The 20,804-nt window shown below is 42.7% G+C and overlaps 1 protein-coding gene across 1 annotated transcript in view; it reads left to right on the top strand.

Moving 5' to 3' along the window:
* Positions 1 to 20,804, top strand: part of CREB5 (cAMP responsive element binding protein 5) — a 232,631-nt gene that overhangs the window by 169,347 nt on the left and 42,480 nt on the right. Inside the window, exons 6-7 of the mRNA XM_088521209.1 lie at positions 1,291 to 1,417; positions 3,093 to 3,203. Coding sequence (XP_088377335.1) covers positions 1,291 to 1,417; positions 3,093 to 3,203 — 238 coding nt within the window. The remainder of the gene's footprint in view (positions 1 to 1,290; positions 1,418 to 3,092; positions 3,204 to 20,804) is intronic.

Here is a 20,804-nt window from a genome sequence, read left to right as displayed (position 1 = left end):
GCTCTGGGGTTTCGGCATAGTGGGGGTTTAGTGGCTGGCAGGGGGCTGGCACTAAAGCGAAAGGTGCTTCTGCCAAGGCTGAGGGACAGCCCGGAGTTCAGAGGCACCGCAGGCCATGGCCTCTTCCCATGCCCCGCAGAGGCCCTTCTGACAATCCTTCTGATACCAAGAGGCTTTTCTCATGATGATGTTCCCTTCTCCCAGCTCCTTCCCACACCTCCAGGAGTATCTCTTGCCTAACAAAGTTGTATTGCTCTGCAGAACATAGTGCTTTGTGAGACACCAACAGGCCAGGTTATCCCAGCAGTGTTTGCTGAGGCAGTGCATGCGAAAGCTGCCTTATTTTCCTGATTTTGAAAAGACAGCACTTGTTTTACTCACCCCTTATTTTACTTAGCCCAGGCTCCAGGCAATTCATACTTCCTTCACAAACTTTTCTTTTTTAAAAGAGGCTGATTACCTTGACCAACTCCCAAGACCATGTTCTTAAAGGCTGCTATCAAAAAGTAGTCCCAGCTCCTCTTAATCCATCAGTTTAATGATTCTTCTTCTTTGTTAGTAGGCCTACTTTTTCTTTTCCCTATGCTGCACTTACAAAAATCCTTCCAAATCTTTTAAATTCCTTCTGCCAAAATAACTCTCTCTGCTTTTTTATAGTCTTTACTATTTGCCTTTACAAGCCACTTAATCTGAATGTAATTTTGCTCATTTTCTTCCTCTCTTTTTCCCCATTTCCTGTACTCCATTGACATGCTAATAAGTAAAATTAGGACCCTCAATTTGGAATAAAAGCTTAGTAGAGTTTTATAGGAGAGAATATCATGAGTGGAGATGAAATGCTCATTAGAGTGCTTTATTTACAGCTAATAAAACTTCAAAATTAATTTAAGTGTACTTAATTTTCTGTCATAATCTGAAAAACTATGATCCACACACGTTTCTTCCCCCGCCAAGGATAGACTTCACAGCAATGCACTGATGTAGCCTGTCGGGAGAGTTTCCCACTCTGTTCCTGTACGATGCCGGGGCACGCAAACTCAGACCAGCTGTTACGTCTGCATTCACGTTCTGGCCTAGGGAATATCTTGGTGCTTTAACCAATAAATAGTAGTTTGGGAAAGGCGGTTCGTGTGTTTCTTGAGAACTTGTGGTTCTGCTGATTTATGCAGGCTAGACAAGTGCTGCGCTGGCCCAGCCGTGCCTGCCTGCGTGGAGTTGTCCCTGCCTAGCACTGGCTGGTGCCGTGTTCGTCCCTGCAGCCCATGACAGTGCTCTGTGCTTTCCTCCTAGGCCTGTCCCAGGTTCTCTGTCTTCACTTCTGCACCTGCACAACCGACAGCGACAGCCCATGCCTGCCTCCATGCCTGGCACCCTGCCCAACCCCACCATGCCCGGGTCCTCTGCTGTGCTAATGCCTGTAAGTTTGGGGTGTTCTCTTGGCGGGTCTGTTTATTTGCTCGGTTCAACCTATGCAGAATAAAAATCTGTTGGAGTTTCTAAAAAAAAAAAAAAAAACACAATGAGCTAAAGTAGGGAAGCTAGACCTTTTTCTCTATTTCATCTTGCACAAGAGTATTTCTGCTGCAATTAATGGAATGTTAATTAGTGTGAGAGTGATTTTAAGCAGTTTGCAGGAGACTACAATTTCTGGTTCTCACTCTTGATCGTGCAGGTGAGATCAGTATGTCTGCTGGAACAAAAAGATATTTTTGAAGTCAGCCTCAGAACATACTGGGAAAGTCATGTACCCAAATTATGCCGGCGAGCTCTAAAGTATCTTGCTTCTGGGAGATAACCAACTAATAAGAAAGAAATGTGACTTACTTTACAGGCCTGGTTACTTGCACTAAGATAGAGCTTATTCCTTCACAGCCGCTGCTCATCTTCAGCTAATTTCTGAAGAGCTGGGTATAATCTCTATCTTCTGGATGATGCAGAGCACTTTTCAGTCGTAGCTTCAAATTGTTAAATGTTTTTAACAACCCTGTCAATATAAAACATGTAGGAAGACAAGGGGCAGAAACTAGTTTAGGAAACAAGGGGCATGGGGAAGAGGGAACTGTAAAGGAGGAAGTTTTTGTGCCATTGAACGATGTTCATTTTGGAAGGCAACTTGAAAGGCATCAAACATGGTGGGGAAGGAGGTGTTGCTTGTCCTGGCTCTGCTAGAGCAAGGGGGCACATTCAGAAAAGTCAGATTTGCCTGCTCTCTTAGCAATGAGTTATTAATTAATAACTTATCAGTAAGGCTCTCCTGGAATATCGACCAGGAAGTTCAACCAAAAGTACTGTTGCTGTGGCAGGTCTCCCGAGGCATGAAGTGGTGCAAACATCTTACCCAGCGCAGCTACCTCCAAGTCCAGGGCGCTCCACTTGAAGCAGCACCATGACCCTATTACCATCCTACCCTTCGGAGCAACGAGCCGGGTGTAACGGTGCTTGTGACTTTTCAGGGAAAACACCTCGGAGAAGTATTTCATCCAGTGCTCACGGCCATGAGGCTTTTGCCTCCCTAGCTCACTGAGCGGCGAGTTAGCTTGCAATAAGTGCTCTGAATAGCCAGAAGGACTTCTGCCCTCCTTTCTGCTGCATCAGCAGCACATGAAAGTCTCCCTAATGAGACATGTGGAAAACTCCTCTAAGTTGAGCAGTCCAAGTTGAGGAAAAAAAAAAGTCAACTCCTTTTCCATATACTCTAGACTGTGGATTTTTATTTATGTTTTTAACAAGCTAAGTTGGGCTGCACTGACAGGAGAAGCCGCAACTTTATACAGTGATGCTTTTAAAACCACTTAACTCAGAGTGTTGTTATACTAAAAGGGAGAAAATCATTACAAAAAAGTGCAGACCTGGGTGGCTGATATATTTGTTTAGTGAAGAATTGTTTTCTTTATAATTGACTGTGAGGTTTCAGGGACGATGCTGATGAAACGCCCGCCTGCGTGCATGCACATGCGCGAGTCCTGCAAGAGGTTGCTCTTTCTCCACTCCTGACCTAAAGAAATGAAGCTGAGCCCATTTAAAGAGAAACTGAGCATAAATTCTTGCAAATATCTCTGTCCTGAGACGATCTTTTTTCTTTCTTTTAAAAGATGGAGCGGCAAATGTCAATGAACTCCAACATCATGGGCATGCAGGGGCCGAACCTCAGCAATCCGTGTGCTTCACCTCAAGTCCCCCCAATGCATTCAGAAGCCAAAATGGTAAAAAGAAATGGTTCCAACATTTATTTTGCTTTCTTACATTGCGCTTACATGCGGGTTAGCCAGACAGTGGGGGATGCAGCCAGACACTGCTTACTTCATTCTTAGTCATACGTTACACTCTTTTGAATAGGCTGCTGTAAATTGCCTTTGTGTCAGTTTGGTCTATGAACTTTTCAAGATGTTACCCATTCTAGCTCAATTCTCACTGAGAAGAAACTGAATTGAAGAGTGGGCCACCTGATCCATGGCTGTCTTTCTTTAAGAGGGTTTTTGATGCAGATTCGTGAAATTTAAGCAAACGGCCTATCCGGTTCTGCGAGGCTATCTGTGCACTGCAACATGATTTTAGAAGAAAAGTTCTCAGCCAAAAAAGTGTTGTGAAAAGTATCTGAGGTGGAGGGAGTGTGCACGGGCTTTGTTTTTTTCAGGATAGGTGCATGGTTTGTCAGAGCAGTGCCAGTGGTAGAAAAGCAGACTGAATGACACGTATAAAACCAGGATATTTTATTTTGCTTGAGTGCAGCAGAATTATTGCCGTCAAAAAAAGTGTCAGAATCTGGATGAAAATAATTTACTGGGAAAATATCATAGTGTTTTTAAAGCTGCTGTATGTCTTACAAGGTCAAGGCTTCTCAAGCCTATGTGTCGATACAGGATTAGCACAGGTAACTAAATTACAAGTGTGTATATGTAGGTCTCTCCCAGCTTTATTGATACTGTCACAGAAGTATTGGGTAGTTGTATTCCGGAGCCAAGTTAATCAGTGTTGAAATTCTTGGGCTTTTTCAGCGCTGCCATTGACTGGCTGGAATAAGTACGAGGGCAGCAGTTTGCAGTTTAACTCTGTCGGGTTTTTATCCGTTCGAGATATCTCATCGCAGTGGAAAACAGGAGTAACTTCATTGAACTCTGTCGCTGGCATCGTGCCAATGCAAAATTGTCAGAAATGAGAGAATGAAACCAAGCTGGCAAAGCTTGAGCAACCCCGTGTTTTTATGTATTTCTACTTTGCATGACTGGTGCGGCTTTAGCTTGGTGTCATCTATCCTGAGGCAGGTACACATATCTTCCAGCCTGTAGATAGGGTGAATTTGCCCGCAGACGCAGCGCGTGCACGAAGGCCTCGTCTGGGAGCAGCGGGACGTGCGAGCTCCTTCCCGCTCCGCGCTCGGAGGCTGCACGGTGCTGCCTTCACCTCCGTGCGGGCTTGGGTTAGGCTGCGAACCCAGCCCCTGTTAACACCCCGGCTCAAACCGCGCTCCGTAAACACGCAGCCGCTCGGCCAGGACGAGGGCGAGAGCCAAAAACGCTGCGTCGCGAGGCCAAGGAAAACCTGTGGTCAAGAGGTCCCCTCCGCCGCTCCGCTCTGCGCCGCGCCGCGGCGGGACCAGCCAAGTGGCAGCGGCGTCTGCAGCGCCGCTTGTTAAAAACCTTCTGGAAGAGGCGAATGTTTTTTCAACTCGAGCGAGGCTGAGCCAAACTAAATACTACTTGGCTGAATAAATCCCAAGCTGGCATCTGTTTTGGGGACTAAAGGTTCTGCCGTTTATTCCCCCCTCCCTCCCTGCCTCCTCCCGCTTTTCTTTTTTACTGGCAGCGTGAGGCTGCTTAAAAACAGGATTAAATTATTGGTGCGTATGGTGAGAATTCTGTGCTTTAATACCTGAAACTTTGCCTTAATGCAAATTACTTTATTTTGGCTGGGTGAGGGGTTTGGTCCTCAAATCTAACATCACAAGGTATCACCGTTTCGGACAGGAATTGCTATGAGTTCCCAAAGAGAGCAGAGCGAGCAAAGAGCTCCCGTGCTTCTAAGGGGCTTTCTGCCACCCTTCGAGGGTGGAAAAAACCCACACAATTAACTCTGTTGGGTAAGAGGCATCATTTAAAGCTCCTGGAAATTCTGTCTTTTAAATTGATTTTAAAAATATTCTATGATATATTTTTATGCTTTATTTCTGTTTGGACACACAAATAATTTAAAAAGCCACTTTATTTAGCCACTGCTTTGTAGAATTAATTTTTAACAATACTCCGTATGAATACAAAAGCAGAAAAAAAAAGTAGGAACCATTTGGAGCAAAATTATTTCTTAGATATAAATTCATGGATTTAAATCTAAATCATCTGTATTACAGTCATGTAGTTTGCTCCTTTGGTTAACCAGTGCACTTTGCTTTGTGCTCAAAGCATGAAACTTCGCATACTCCAGTTAGTTGTTTTTTCTTAAAAAAGAAAAATAAAGTAGGTAGATGAAGGTGCTTAGTGCTGTAAGGGATTGAGCCCTGCTTTGGAAAGGAATTTCAGATTCTGCTAATGCTATTACTGATGATGGATCCAATACTGCACATGTTCTCTTTGGCTGGCAGTGCGCTGTGAGGCATATATATGTATATAAATATGTGTGTGTGTGTTGAACACTAGGCAGGAATCATCCAGGCTCCTCGCAGCTAATGACACCAGTAACTGGAGAAATTTGGGTGACTTTGGACCTGATTCATCTGCCACCTGAATCAATGGCAGATATAGGCCAGGCTTTTCTTTGCGCCTGCACGGAGGAATGCAGGAGAGACTCCTCGAGATGGGAGACCCAGATGTGGTACCAAATCCTTCTGGCCTTATGCACACGAAATCAGGCACCTGAGCAGTGCAGGCATGAGGTGGCATGGAGCAGCTGAAACCCCATTTGGTGACTCCTGCTTTGCTTCCTTAAAATAAATACAAATAAATAATAACACTGTGGGTACTGTGTGATGGCAAGTTTTTCAGAGAGAGCAGATAGGCGGCAAAATTTTCACCCCCTAGATTGGTCTGTAATCAGTTTGTAGCAAGAAATGTAAATAAGTTCGTATATATATGTGTGTGTGTGTTTGTATGTATATATACACAGCCATACACATATAATTATATATTGCATTAACATTATGGTTTACATACTGTCATACACTCTTACATACTATATGTAAATACATATACACTAGCTGGCATTTATGGAAAGCAAAACTCTGCCACCCTAGGTTCTTTTTTACTTTTTTTTTTTCTGTAGAATTCTACTTCAAATATTAATGTATTGTAGATGACGTTGCAGACCGATTTAATTTATCACAACGCTCTCAGTTTCCTTCCCGGTGTGGTGCTCGGTTAGTGCACCACCTAAAGCTTTAAAACTGTCTTGGTAAATGAAAGAATGAACATCTAAATCAATACTGCTTCCTTCTTAGATTCAGAGCTGAGAGGATTAAAACCTTTACGTCGCCCACCAAAAACACACATTGATTTTATATTAAAATATATTACATTGGAAAGTGGAGGGAACAGATACCTTTAAATGTACATGTTAAAAAAAGGCAGAATGGCACATGTAGCATATTAACATGTGGCTCGATAGGCCAAGGCTATCGCGAACTTGGAGTTATCACCTTTGCATTAGTGCACAGCTTTGACCTACAGTTGGGTCTGCAGTTTTGGAGCATTCTGATGCTGGAGGGCGATGCTGTGCGGGCTGCCCGGGTGCCAGATAAGTGCCCTGTGCTGAAGCGTTTTTTGTGCACTCCGAAAAGCAGAATCAAAGGCCAGCTGGCAATGGCAATAACCTGGCTGAAAAATGCAAGTTTCAGTTTGAACTGTTAATTTTTTCCCCCCCTTTTTTTTTCTTTCCCTTCCCATCAGATGTACAGTTTTATGAAATTTAAATAAAACAGAATATGTGTGCCTTGGCCCTGCCTGCCTTCCTGACTGAATCGGTATTGACTCAAAAAAAAAAAAGTTGCCGTTTTCATAGGTATATTGCTATAGGTGATACCGTTTCATGCCCCGTGTGTGTTGCTAGGATGAGTAGGAACGGTAAGAAAATTAATGTGAAAATGTGTATGGGATTTAAGAGTGAAAACATATAGGGAAAGAATAATAATAAACCATTGAAGAGCGTGGGCCTAATTACAACGGTGAAATTGTCTGTATTGCTCAAACCTTAATTTAAACCTTACTCGCACCTTACCTCAAACTTTACTTGAACCTTAAACTTTGAAATCAAGCTGCCCCGCTCGGATACGGACCCGAGCCCCTCCAGGAGCTGCCGGGGGCAGGAGGCAGAGCTGCGCGGCGGCGGCAGAGCCGCGCGGGAGGCGGCGGCACCAGGGCCGCTCGCTGTGGCGGCGGCCGCTCACTGTGGCGGCGAGCGGCGGGTTGGAGCGCGGGGCCCGGCGCCGCGGGGCTTTGCTGTCGCCCTCGGACGGGAGGCGCGAGCGCTGCCAGGGCCCGAGCTGCAGCTCTAGCTTTGCTTTCTCAGCATTTCACGGCTGAAAATACGCCGTTAAATATAGTAAATGATCTGAAGGCGCGCTTTTATACTGAACTGCCAGGGGAAAGAATCACTTTAATAGAGCAGTGCACATCCCTTCAGGGCCAGAAGACTTTTCTTACCACAGACTCTGGACTACTGAGCAAAAGAAGAATGTCTCAGCTCTGTGGAGCTTTCAACAGCAATTCCTCGTATTATTCTTCACAATAAAGCAATGACAGCAGTTTGAGAGGATGGGGGGAAAAGGAGCAAAATAAAGTCGTAGAGTGTAAACTAAGAAGAGCTGAGACAAAATTCCTTGCATCAGTAGCTGGGAAATGTTTGTAAGGAACAGATTGTTAAATAGTTAAAAGTTTTGGAGCTTCTACAACTATTGACAAAATTCTCTGCGCTGAAATTGTATCTCCTGCTACATTCGTGCCTCTGTTTGGGAGTCCCCAAAGCCGACATCTCGGTGCGCTCCTGAGCCGCACTTGAAAATCCTCCCCGGGCAGTAGCTTTGCCTTGCTGCGGATTAAGGTATTAATATTATGGGTGAAGCTAATCATATTTTGTTTTGTTTACTGAAACAAGACCGTGTCCCCGTCATGCCTAAATGCCGGATTATGAACGAAACTCAGTGGAAACTAATTCTTCTTAAGCTGTCAGTGGCTGAATAAGTGAAATAGAGACGAGGGCCGGGTCGGTTAGTCAGAGCTGCTGCGAATATGTGCTGAATATTTGATCTCACTTCTACCCAGTGCATACAAATTGCTTTGCTTGTTGCAGCCACAAGTTGTAACAATTCCTTGCATTTTTCTTCCTTTGTGTCACTTTATCCCGTGGTGATATTATCAGCACTGTTTCCTTAGAAGAACTTGGATTTTTATTATTTTGTTTGCCTTTATTCAGCTGGGTGTTAAAATGACCTCCCTCTCTCCCCCACCCAACAGCCCTCACTGACTGTCCACCCTTTCTTGCTGTCTCTCCACCACCCTCTGTATTCTCCCAGGATTTGCTTTCTTGGTAAAATTGTTTCTCTTACTCCTTTTTTTCTCCAGTGTCCACCCTCATTTTGTAACCATAGCAATAAGTGAAATACAATCCTCACATTTGCTCGCAGCAACCACCATCTAGCCCAACATATGAACTGTTGGGTCTGGTTTTTGCACGTTTATTGTAAGGATTTAAAACTTGGGTCAGATGCATCTGTGTATGATGCCAAGCTGCCCCTTTCAGAAGAGGTTTGGTTTCTGTAAACGCGTGTGTCAGTGTGTGCTGGTGTGGGTAAAAGCAAGCCCTTATGATAGTGCAGTCGGAGAAGAAGGAAATTATAAAAATAAACCCCACGTCTGTGTTACAGGGAAGTTCTGCTTCGTCTAGATACATTGCAGCCTCCTGCTTGGAGTTTGTACAGCTTTCACTTTCCAAGGTTTTTGCAAGAGCTGTGAGTAACGGGAGCTGTTTTGCCCTGGGGGCTGCTGCCCCCAGCTTTGACGTCTGCTTGGGATGCCCAAGAGCATCTCACAGCAAACGTGGCCTTTACAGCTGCGTGTTTTAACCTCTGAGGACATGGGAGCTGGAAGGAAAATCTCATGACAATAAATCTCTTCTTTATAGACAGGCTTAAAAGGCCTTTTCTCAAGTCTACGCAGTTCACTAACGACACAGGTGATTAATTATGATAATATTCCTGTGAGATAAATATTTTTAGACCGTTGAAGAATTGAAACAGAAAAGCAAAATGACTTGCTAGAGGCCATGCAGTTTGTCAGCAGCAGAACTGAAATGAGCACAGCAGCAGCTCTGGTTCCCAGTTCCAGACTTTACCACTTCTCTCTGAGTAGAATTTATGTATATATAATTAATATGAGCTAATGGTAATTATTAAATTGATATATTAATATAATCAGAGAAACATGGGGTGATTTTCAGGACATAGTGAAAAAAATGAGGGAGCTCTGAGCTTCTAATGGAGCCGCATTTAGAACAGGCCCAGACTCAAGCTCAGGATTCAAACTCAAATGAAGGCGACGGTTTGTATTTGGTTTTAATGCCCCTGAAATCTTCTGAACTTTACTGAAGAGAATTTGGCTCAAAATCACAAAAATAACCCTGATCTTTTGAGACTTCTGTCACCCGAGATGATGGAAGTCTTGTGAGATCAGCTTCGCTGGCACTGTGGCTTTCACGGAACTCTCAGGAGAGCCCTTACTTTCACATAATGTCAACCACATCCAAACCAGGACTAACGAGTACCCCCGTAGAGTTCATTTGAAGATCATAGGCATATTTGAAATACTGCTGCAAGCTGTGTTCAGTTTGAGGAAATGCTCACAGCATTTGCTGTTTTGCTTCTGTCAAATATGGCCAGTGACACGTCTCAGCGGCGAGAGGGTTACATACGGCCTTCCAGATGTTCATTAGTGCCACTTTTCTATTTATTTTCGGAGAGTAATCAAGGAGGTAATTTAAAAAAACTGGGACAGACTGTGTCTCCCACCCTGGAAACACTTATGTAGCAAACTCTGCTCCACTTGCTGCTTTTACTAGCAAATCGTTAGCCTGTAATGTTTTTTTTCTGAGCTTTTAGGGTATGAAATGCTGAGAATAATCTTCTCGAATGTGCTCTGGGTGCAGACGGCACAGGGTGTTCTGTCCTCTGAGATTCGTTATCCCACCTCTGCGGCTCCTCCTGCCTCACTGAGCTTATGGGGGGACTCACGGGCTCGCAGCAGGATCCCCTTACTGCCCTTGGGGCATTTTACTCTGCGCTGTGACTGACTGCAAGTTCTCTGAGAATGTGGGTGCCTCCAGGTTACTCTGCTTTAGATAACGTGCCCAGTTTTAGGTGTTGCATGTTACAAAGCAGAGAGCAAAATGCTAGCTGTAACTGCAGTTTTCCATTAGTATTGCAGAGGCATGGGGAACATGGGCTGTGACCAGCTGAAGGATGAACTTTAAAGATTCGACTAACAGGCTATAACTCCTTTAGGAATAGAATTTACTTCTGTAAATGTCCCTACTTTTATTCATGGGTGTGAAATTTTTTGTTACATGTTGTGAATTCACGCTGAAACCAACTCATTACTGTACCGAAAAATATTCAAAAAATGTTATTTTAAGATAACATCCAATAGTTCATTAAGCGGTATTATCAGTGTGAAAGTAGTTTAATTTAGGACTGTAGCCTACATTATATTACATTTTCACTCGTGAATGCCTAGCTTAAAATTTTTGTTGTATTAAAAAGAAGCTTTTACTGAAAAACTGAAAAACAGCAGTTAGGATTCCCATAGGTTTATTTTTTAGTCCATTAGAAATGATTTAAAATGAAATGCACACCTTCTCCCTGCAGCTCAAGCACTACTTTTTCTCTTTGCTTCTCTGACAGAAAGACAGCACCGAACTTGTCTGTTTTTGTTTTCCAACATGAGTATTCAGAAAAGAAACAAGTACCAGAAGCAACTTCAGCGAGACCTTTGCATTCCTCTAGTTTCAGAAAATAGAGGCAATGTTATTAGCACCGTCAAAGAGTACTTTAAAAATATAGTCCTGATCCTCAACTGCTTGAACCAGTGTAAGCACATTGACTTCAAAGAAACTGTGTGGATTTTGCGTCAATTGAGGACCCGGTTTATGCTTTTGAATCTCAAAATTTTCCTTTAGGCAAACTGCGTCCCTCCTACAGTTTGATACTGCCAGTCGAGCTTTTTGTTGGTTTTGGCTTTTGGTTTTAATGTTATTCTTTTATTTAGAATACAGTACATATTTGTCTCCGCTTTTTGAACACTGGTGTTTTGCCAACTCTTCCTGCATCTTATATGAATGTTTTCTGGTTTGGTTTTTCAGCTTTACTTCCTACAGGTGTTTATTACATAATATTTAATAATAAATTACTTTGTACAATCCCCAAAATAGTATCAGGACATTTTATAGTTGATTTGTCATGCCGAGCAATCACAGGGATTTTTTGACTCTCAGATACCAGTCAGCAACACATATTGGTACCTGTTGTTGGTGATTGCTGTCCAAAAATTGCCAGATATTTCTTTGAAACTGATGGATGATTCATGATGTTGTACTTAGGCCACATTATTCTGGAATGTTTAAATTAGACTAAAAGCCACCTCTGAGTATATGTGTGCAAACATAGAATACATTTTTAGTTTCCCATCTGGAAATATATATAATGTCCTGCGCTGTTTTCAAATTGCAAGAAATATTGTTATATTCTTATTATGGTATTTCAGTTCACACTCTTGCTAATATAAGAAGTTTAGTAACGGCATATCCTCAATACTGCCCTCAAATGCCAAGGTTACGCATAAAGTCCAATGGGATCTAGCAAATGTTTTAACTTTTATTAAAGCCTAAAGCCCAAAATAGACTTTACTAGACCTGTACAAATTATTTTAAATTATGTAAATATTTTTAATATGTCTGGCTTCTGACAGAACACTACTATATACCCAAGTATGACATTTGCCTTACTGTGCCAACTTGCTTTGCCTTTTTTTTTAAATTTTACTTCCCAAAATACCTAGCATCATTACTGGATTTGACTGAAGTCTGCTTTATGTGCTGCTTGTGGTCCAGAGGAAATCTATGGGAAGAGGATGGGCTGGGTTGCCCTGCTGTTAACAGATGTTCTTTAGGATGAGGTAAAGCACGAGCTCTGCTTTGGCCGCCCTTGATCTGCTAGATCTGTGCAGAGGTGAGTCTGCCCTTTGTGTCCAGAGCAAATCCTGTTAGGAGAGTTTCTGCTGCAGACTTTCATCTAGCTTCACTGCTGGAGTAAACACTCTTCTAGGAATTCGCTTAACTAAAATATCCTGCCGAAGCCTTAATATCTGGATGTGTATGAAATCTGGATGCTCTGAACAATTCATTGAACCAAGTGGCAGTGGCGGGAGGCTTGGAGAGCTCCACTCTGACACTCTGTTGGTCGAATGTCTGCAGGTGTGTGCAGGCTCGCAGTGTGTGTGCATGTTTTTCTCTGCAGTGGTTTCTTTTTTCTTCTTCATTCTATGCTTTTTTGCCAGCATGCAAAATCTCATCTATGCCTATCTGGCTAAATGTGCCTACCTATTTATTTGTGCATTATCTTATCTTTTATAGAGAAGCCACTTACTGTTCCTGAAATACTTTAGAATGACAAGGATCAATAAATAACTGAAAATCCATGTGTATTACCTCAAAATCAGCTACTAAAATCTACTTAGGATGACTATCATTTGCACGAATAATGGGAAATTTGTTCTGCTACATCAATTTGCAGGGGGCTGTCTGTCTTCTAAATGATGTTAGTGGTGGATTAGTTTGATTGGAAACTTGATCCAAGCAGTGTTTGAATTAGTTGAATAAAAGGCTCCCAGAGGGAATCTAGGGTTTATGCAAAAACTGGTATATAAGTAGATCACTGCTGAAAATTAATATAGGAATGAATTTCCCTTGGTGAAATTTGTAGTTATAGGACTCTCCAGTGATACCAAAATTTTGGCAAACAAGATAGGTATTATCTGTTTTTTAAAGATTTTTAGAAAGTAAGCAGTTCCCTCTCTAGAATACTTCAAAGTCAAGATGTGGTTACTCTGGTCTTAGTAAAGCCAGCAAATATGAAGCTAGTTTAATATCACCTACAAAAGTGCAATTCAAGTAGCTGTGACTTGGAGTATCCGTCCAGCAGGTACTGTGCTCCCAGGGCAGCCCTATGGCTCCCAGCTACCACAGCCTGGGCAGTGACCAGCTGGTGAAGTAGCCATTTCCTTACTTGACTAGTCCATGTGTTTGGCTTGTCCCTTCCACAGTGAAAACTGTGTAACAGAGGCTGCGAACATACATTTTTCTGGAGCATGTGAGATCTTTCTGCAGGGATTTTTAGGATCTCAAGCTGCAGTGAAGCTCTCTTGGCTTGGGCTTGTGAAGGGGATGTTGAGTAAGTTGAGCTGAACTGAGTTTAAGTCCTGTTGAGTTTAAGTCCTGGATGTCTTTAACCAGCCATCTTAACATCGTGGTTGATACCCATGAAACACTAACGATGACAGTAGGTGCTGTGGGAGCCTCCTCGCAGAGGTCTATGCAAACGGCGAGGAGAGGAGCCCAGCGGGTAGCGAGCTCCCATCCGTGCTCCAGGTGCTCCCAAAGTCAGTGCTGGGCAGCCGTGTCCCGGACAGGGGTGAGGGTCTGCAGTGCTGAGGCTCCTGACCCTTCTCTGGGCTCTTCATTGTGAAGCACTGTGAGAGCCCAGCTCGTACTCGCAGACAGCTCCTGCTCCTTCCCAAACCCCTGGAGAACAGCAGGCACTCGTATTGGACAATTTTCTCTGGGAAGAAGTACAGAAAAGCTTGTAGTGTATCTGTGCCTCTATGGCAACTCATTGCCTTTGGATAAAACCAGCACAAAACCATCCCCCAAGCCCTTCTCCAGTCCATTTGTGCACCCCATAGGTAATGCTAGCATGGTATCAGTGCACGCTATACCTGTGCGGGTGCCATTTGACGTATCTCCCATAATAAATTATGTACTTAAAGGAGCCATAACAATAGCTGAGATTCTGGAGACGAGAAGAGTCACATTACCAGAAGTACCAAAAAGGCTGATTAAAATTAAATTGTAGCAGACAACAGTTGTGTTACAAAGGAAGGCTCTATTACAGCCAAGTCACTTTCTTAGCTAACCTCTGACTTATTTATTTCTCCTGCATGCTGCCGTCTGCATGCTCTTTCTGGTTGTAATGAGCATTAATTGATTAGCTGGATCTATGAAGAGCTTGAGCACTCGTAAGTACTATCCCAGTGGGTACACAACTAAATAGTTTATGAGGTAATTAGTATTTTAATGCCTTTTCTAATGAGCCTTTTCAGTAATGAAATCTCATGAGAACATTATTGGTTCATATATATTTTTCAGACACAACAAAAGGTAAGCTAATGCTATTAAGAGATTTTAAAGCTAGTTTATGAAATGTTTTTGTAACTTATTTTTGAAAGCTTGCCCTCATTCATTTTGCTTTATTAAAAAAAAATGCCATCTTAATTTTTCACGCTGCTATGTCTCTTGCACTCCTCTCCCCTGACAGATTTCTTGCAGTGTAACTGCGATTTCAAATAATTGGGATAATTTCTGAGTCTGCTACTCGATCTAAGCTCAGCTGTAAGTAAATAATACCACACTGTCTGAGCGTGTTGTTTCAGATGTGTTCTCATCCTGGAAAAAAAAACAACGCTGTGCCTGGCTGCACAGCTCCATGGATTTATGGCTGTGTCAAGTTTGAAAGAATGACCAACCTCTACAAAGCTTTTCAATGTCAAGCTGGGCTCTAGTCTGGCGGCTAGCGAAGAGCCCAGAGCTTGCAGTCGTACAAGCGGTCTTACTTAACCTTCTGCCTCGGGTTCACTGGCTGTGCACTGCTTTACCCAGCATTAACCCACGGTTTGGAGGACAAGCGCTGTGTCTTGGGGTCTGTTCCTCCAGCACCTCAAATGAGATGGCCTCGGAGAGCTTTGCTGGGAGAAGCTTTCCGGTGTGCCCATGGCTCGTTTCAGACGCAGCCATAGGGACAGTGCTTCTTGCTTTTAACTCCCTGGAGATCGCAAGGTGTCAGCAGCTTCTCGTGTTCTTACATCTGAGGTCTCACTTCTTCCCATTGGCAAATGCAGCCTTGTCCTGAGTGGGTAGCAATTTAGCGGCACACGGTGATGCTGTGACACAGCCCGGACCGTGGAAGGAAGCATGTATGCTTTGGAAACCTGCTTCGCAAGTTAGTTTTACGTAGTTTGGGTGATGTATGCCTTAAAATACTCTGGAAAATTAATTTTAAGCTAGGGATGTGCAAATCTTATTTGACACTGGAAACTGTAAACGTAAAATTGTAAGAAATTCCCATATACATAGACTCATTATGTAATGAGTCTAATTCATCCTTGGGGTATCTTTAATGGTGTCAGCACAATTTTGCAAAGGATGGATTTGGCCTAGGGACACCAGCACTATAAAACCTTGCTGTCTTCCACTGGTCTTTCTGTCTCTGTCGCCAAAGCTTTACTGCGACATGTGTCACTGTGATATATTAACATCTCAGTCATTTTTGATGACTCTGAATTATTATTAGCATGTGTTTTTTTATTATTATTATTTTCAAGTAAATATGAAGGGTGAGATTTTCAGTTAGGATAGTGTGAAAGACCTACTCCAACACATAGAAATAAAGTCGTTTGACTTCATATATTTGACCTTGCTTGGAATACCACGAAGACTTAGCAATGCTTAGGAGATGAAGAACGCCCAGCACTGACCAGGGCTTTCCACAACGCCTGCCATCTCCACACCCTCTTGCAGTAGGAGGCCTGAGGGCCCAACAGCTCTGGAGAGGCCAACAACTTCTACATCTACTGACAGCAGCACCCGCAGAGCCCCAGGTTTACCACGCTCGCTTGTGTGACATGACGGAGCCCTCTTGTAAAGCAGTCAGATTTGCTCTTATGGTGACATGAGAGCAGTCAGAACTGTACCCTTAGGTGTGGTAACTCATTGTTTCCACAGTCTTGGTCCATCTCAGTGCAGAGTAGACAAGGCTTGAGAGTATACTGCCTTGAGTGCTGTCCTATTGCTCTGAGACCCTCTTCTGCGTTAGCAATCCCAGGAGCTGGGTTCATGCCACCATCTGGAGAAGGAGGTTCAAGAGAAGGTGCACGTCAGGTTACCAGCCCTACCAACCCAGCACAGGAAAAATATTCTCAGGGAAATATTTTGTTTTCCACTCTGGAAGCTTCATAGAGGGTGTTTCTGTTCTATATTCAGAGTCTTCCTTAGGGGAGAAATGACCCGTAAGTTGTCTGAGAGTGGGAGCTCTGAACTGGTTTCGTCTGGTGGCCTTTGAACAGAGCTAGAGCCATCTTTGAACACTAGTGAAGCACAGTCACAATTAAATGGGGGGAAACAGTTGTTAGATCATCAGATCATGCTGCTTTGAATTTTACTGTTGATTCTTTTAAACTTGATATGAGCTGGAGTGGTTTTGCTTACTTTTTCAGAGACTCTACTTTTTTCTTTTTTTTCTTTTTTTTTTCTCTTTATCATCCTTTATCACCGAGAGGCCATAACTTTGCTGCCTCTGACAAAAGGTGTATTACTGATACAATGTGGAGTGCCCAAAGTCTAACCATCGACCCGCCCAACGTGTGTTCCTCCCCAGCTGACCTGGCCTCCTCTCTCCTTCCTGGCCAGGTCCATTCTCTGTACTAAGAGTGTGCAAATGCTGAGCAGGCACTGACACCCCAGTTGCGTAAGGATTTGGCTTTCTGGGCTTCTGACATGCTTCAAGCAGGCCGTTCACCTTTGGCTGTAGTGTGTGTGTGTGTAGGGACAGTGCCTTCAGTGACTGCTAGAAGAGCAGTGGGGATATAGGGACTAAATAAATGCCTTGTCTTTCTTAAAAAGTTTCGGCAAGAGAAAAGGGCTCATCAAAGATTAGTTCAGTACTTTCTGCTTCCCTCTCCTCCCTGTGTGTACCACAAAGCTGTGTTTAATGGCTTTTGTGGTACTTAGAGTGCAGAAATTATGCATATGTTCAAATCAGGAAGACCTCTAAATTCACTGGGCCCAGGGGAAACCACCGCTCAGGGTCTGGAAGAAGCCGTGATGTCATTTCATGTGGCTAGTGGGACAGCCTATTACATTTTTAGGCATTATTCTTGGATAGCCCTAAGGTGTGCATTAATTCGTGGCCTCCCAAGCACATTTGGAAAATTAACTCCACCCTGAGCAATGGAAAGGTTCCTTGCCTTTGAGGGAAGCTCTTTGGGATGGGTCTTAAATTGTAAGGTGTGGGGGCTGTCAAGAGTCCATACACAGTAGTACAACCAGAGAAGACTCCGGAGCACTTAGGGATTTGCTGCTAGGTGTGCAAACTGAGTTCAAATGAATGGAAAAGCTGTAAAGGCTGTTTACTTATAACAAGCTTACTGTGATATAGAGAACCATACACAGTGGAGAAATTGGATATTTGGAAATTTATCCATGGATTTCCCGGGGTGCCTTGGACCATATAAATTTACTGCTATTGTGTTAGTGAAATCCGAGATTCCCTGAAGCCGGAGCTGGGACTAGAGTTTAATTCACTTTGCTTTGAAGAAAGCAGAGGAGTAAATTTATTAAACTAATGTAGCTCTTCTGTCAGTTCCACACAAAAGGAACTATTAACGAACTAATATTTCCTGACAATTTTATTTCAAATAATGTGCATTTTTAATAATATTTTTGAATAGAGGAAAGGGAGGGGTGTTGAATGCTTTCAATTCGTTTGTTTCTGAAAAAGAAGATGGACACCTATGGAAAACCTATCAGGCGTCATTGTTGGGCTCTGCAAGAGCTATGTTTTGCTTTTAAGCTGTTGAACTAAATTACTGTATTTTAAACACATGGGTAGTGTAAGCAGCATATTCTTAGAATATCTTATTTGCTATACTAAACTCTAATTCAGAATAATTGTGTTTTTTTATGGTTAAAATTAGATAATGCTCAGTTATGTTTACATATTATACTAGCATAATGGATGGCAGGTATAAAGTGAAATTACAACATAGACAACCCAGACAATAAACATCTCAGTTCACAGTTATACTGTGAGTCGTTTTTCCTCTTTATGGTGTGATTTCTGCGTATAATTAAATGGATATTCAAGTAGTTTGGGGAATGAAGCCTTAACTTAGTTATTTAAGTCACGGTTACCTATCAGCATGAGTTTCAGCGTCAAAAGATAAATTTAAAATGAGGAAAAAATATTTAGGATGAAAAATATAGCATAAATTAAATCACCTCAAAAAAAGTCAGGAATAAACTGTTGGCTGTATAACACAAAGAAGAGCTAAATGGAAATGTAAGGAAAGTTACAGAAGCCAGAAGTTTTTCCTACAGGGTTTCCCATTTCAGGGAACATGGAGCAAGGAACATGTATACCTTTCTCCGGTTCTGAATTGTTTTCTGGAGACCTACTGTCATTTTGTATTTAGGCATTATTGCTCTGCTATCCCAGCCCTGTCAGACACGTTCCAATAAAAAGTTTGTCCCAGTGCATTTTTAGGCATGAGGAACAGCTGGTGGCACCTCATTTAAAATGAGTAAGCGAAATATCTCAGTTTCTGTGTAAATAATGCAAAAATCAGCAATGTCTTATGGCAACTTTCCTTGCAAGCACTGTCACTTTAATTCACTAACAGTTTTGCTCTTGAGCAAAGACAAAGATTTCTGGATTTGTAAATGAAGCTGAAACCATTGGGATCGCAGTATGAGGGCCACCCCGAGCACAATGTTCGCATTAATCTTTGCTCCTTGCACAGAAAGCTGGAGCTGCTGCCAGAGCTAATGAATGGCTTTCGACTCCACCATGTTAGGCTACCACTATATACAAAGGCTGGTCACAAATTATAGTTTGTCTGATAGCTTCAGATATGACCGTTAAGGAAACATTTGCTGAGCAGTAATATTAGTCCGCTACAGAGGCAGGTTTTACAGATGGCTTTGGAGCATGGCGGAAAATGCCCTGCTGTGGCTTTCTGAGGGAAAAAAAAAAAAAAAAAAAAAAAAAAAAAGCTTGTTGCCTTTCTAACAACTGTTTAAAAGCTGCTGTAGTTACAGCTCTTCTAAAGGTGAGACCAAATCACAGGTTTTCTACGAAACCTCAGTCTTTATCCCAAATACCATGATGTTTTAGGACCACTGCTTTTCCTTAATTAAAAAAAAAAGAAAGAAAGAAAAGGAACAAAACAATCAAACGAAAAAATTTAGCAAAGAGATGTTTCTGGCTTGGGTTAAAATCATGCTTGCATGCGTGCAGCCCTTAAACAAAGTGGATCATTTTTAGCTTAAACCTTAACGGTTAAGTTAGAAGAAAACTCACAACTGGCGCAGCAGAGACCAGCAAATCACCAGGCAGCCTGGGCTGCCGAGATGCTTTCGTTCTTTCGCAATGAACTCATACCTTGTGCTTTTGTATTCTCGGGGAGAAGAATCCATAGTTCAGCGGGCTGCTAGAAACAGCATGGTTAAATGAAGCCCAACAGTAAGCAACTCGTGTTACTGAAGCATGTCACTGAAACTTGGCACGAGCGCTCGCGCTGCGCCTGTGCTGCAGAATTGTTTCAGGGGCTTGTCATCCCATAGATGCTGCTGCAAATGTTCTGTATTGTCTCTCCTTTCCTGCGCTCTCGGGGAGAGTGAGTAAAAGAATAAGCGTATATGTTTTCATTTGTTTTACTTTGGGTTTTCTGTGCTTTGGTTTCAGTAGCATGGCTATCAGATGAAGGAGGCTGTATCTGTGCCAGGATAGATGCAAAACAGCCCATTACTTCACTGTGTGGTTGGTTTGCTTGTTTGTTTTAGAAGTTTGCATGTACTGGTGAACGCAGGGGGCTGATAGGATCTAATAATCGTGGTGCTGGCAGCAGCGATCCGAGCTCACCCACACCGCCTGCCGAGGCACCTCTCGTGTGCCTTGCAACACCTTTGCTTTTCCAGCACTTGTCCTGCCACTGCAGCATGGGACTTTAATCGGCAGCTTTAAAGTATTCAAAGCTGTCATATGTGGTGAGACCACCAAATTAATTTTCCTCTTTAACCCGATGAGTATCTGACTGCTGTGTTGGCATCTGTTGTGCCAAAGTGTTTAATGGTGGATCCTGCTGTGAAAGTCCCTATTTCCATTTTTGCATTAGCGCAACTAGAAGGGTCTTATTCCCTTCCCAAGCTGATCATTCTAGAGAATATTTTGAGAAGGAATTGCCAGAAACAGAAAGGATGAATAGATGAAAAGATACTGATAATCCTTGCTTTGCAGATAGATGGGCTTGATTGCTTTATATTGAGAGCTTTGTGTCTATAGTGCAGGGAGAGGTAAGAATATCCTAGAAAGCCAGTAGTAGTTTCACTGCATATAGTTTGCTTCAATAGCTGTCACTTGTCTACAGTTTATAGTCTACAGTATTAATCTAAAGTATCATGATGGGGACTTGATCCTGTTCTGATGTCCTCTAGGCAGGGAGTCAGACACTGTAAGGAACTGCAGTGGGACAGCCTGTTCCTGCGACGTCCAGAATATGCAGGATGGTTGGTCATTAAACAATCAATTTTGTAATGATCTCTTTACCAATGCTAATTAAAATACTTGTAATTACTAAATTATCTCATTAGTTAAGATAATCCTCAAGGTTATTTTCTGTTTATTGGGTTGCTAGGGGTACCTAATACATCAATATGTGTAGAAGTGTTCAATGAGATTGCCAGATATTTTGAAAGACAAATAGTTTTACATGCTTCAGATG

The sequence above is a fragment of the Tinamus guttatus genome, unplaced genomic scaffold (assembly GCF_059628265.1).
Source record: "Tinamus guttatus ecotype Peru unplaced genomic scaffold, ASM5962826v1 Tinamus_guttatus_pri_ptg000115l, whole genome shotgun sequence".
NCBI classification, from domain to species: Eukaryota; Metazoa; Chordata; class Aves; order Tinamiformes; family Tinamidae; genus Tinamus; species Tinamus guttatus.
Note: the sequence above shows the minus strand (reverse complement) of the source record. Positions and strands in the feature narration are given on the sequence as shown.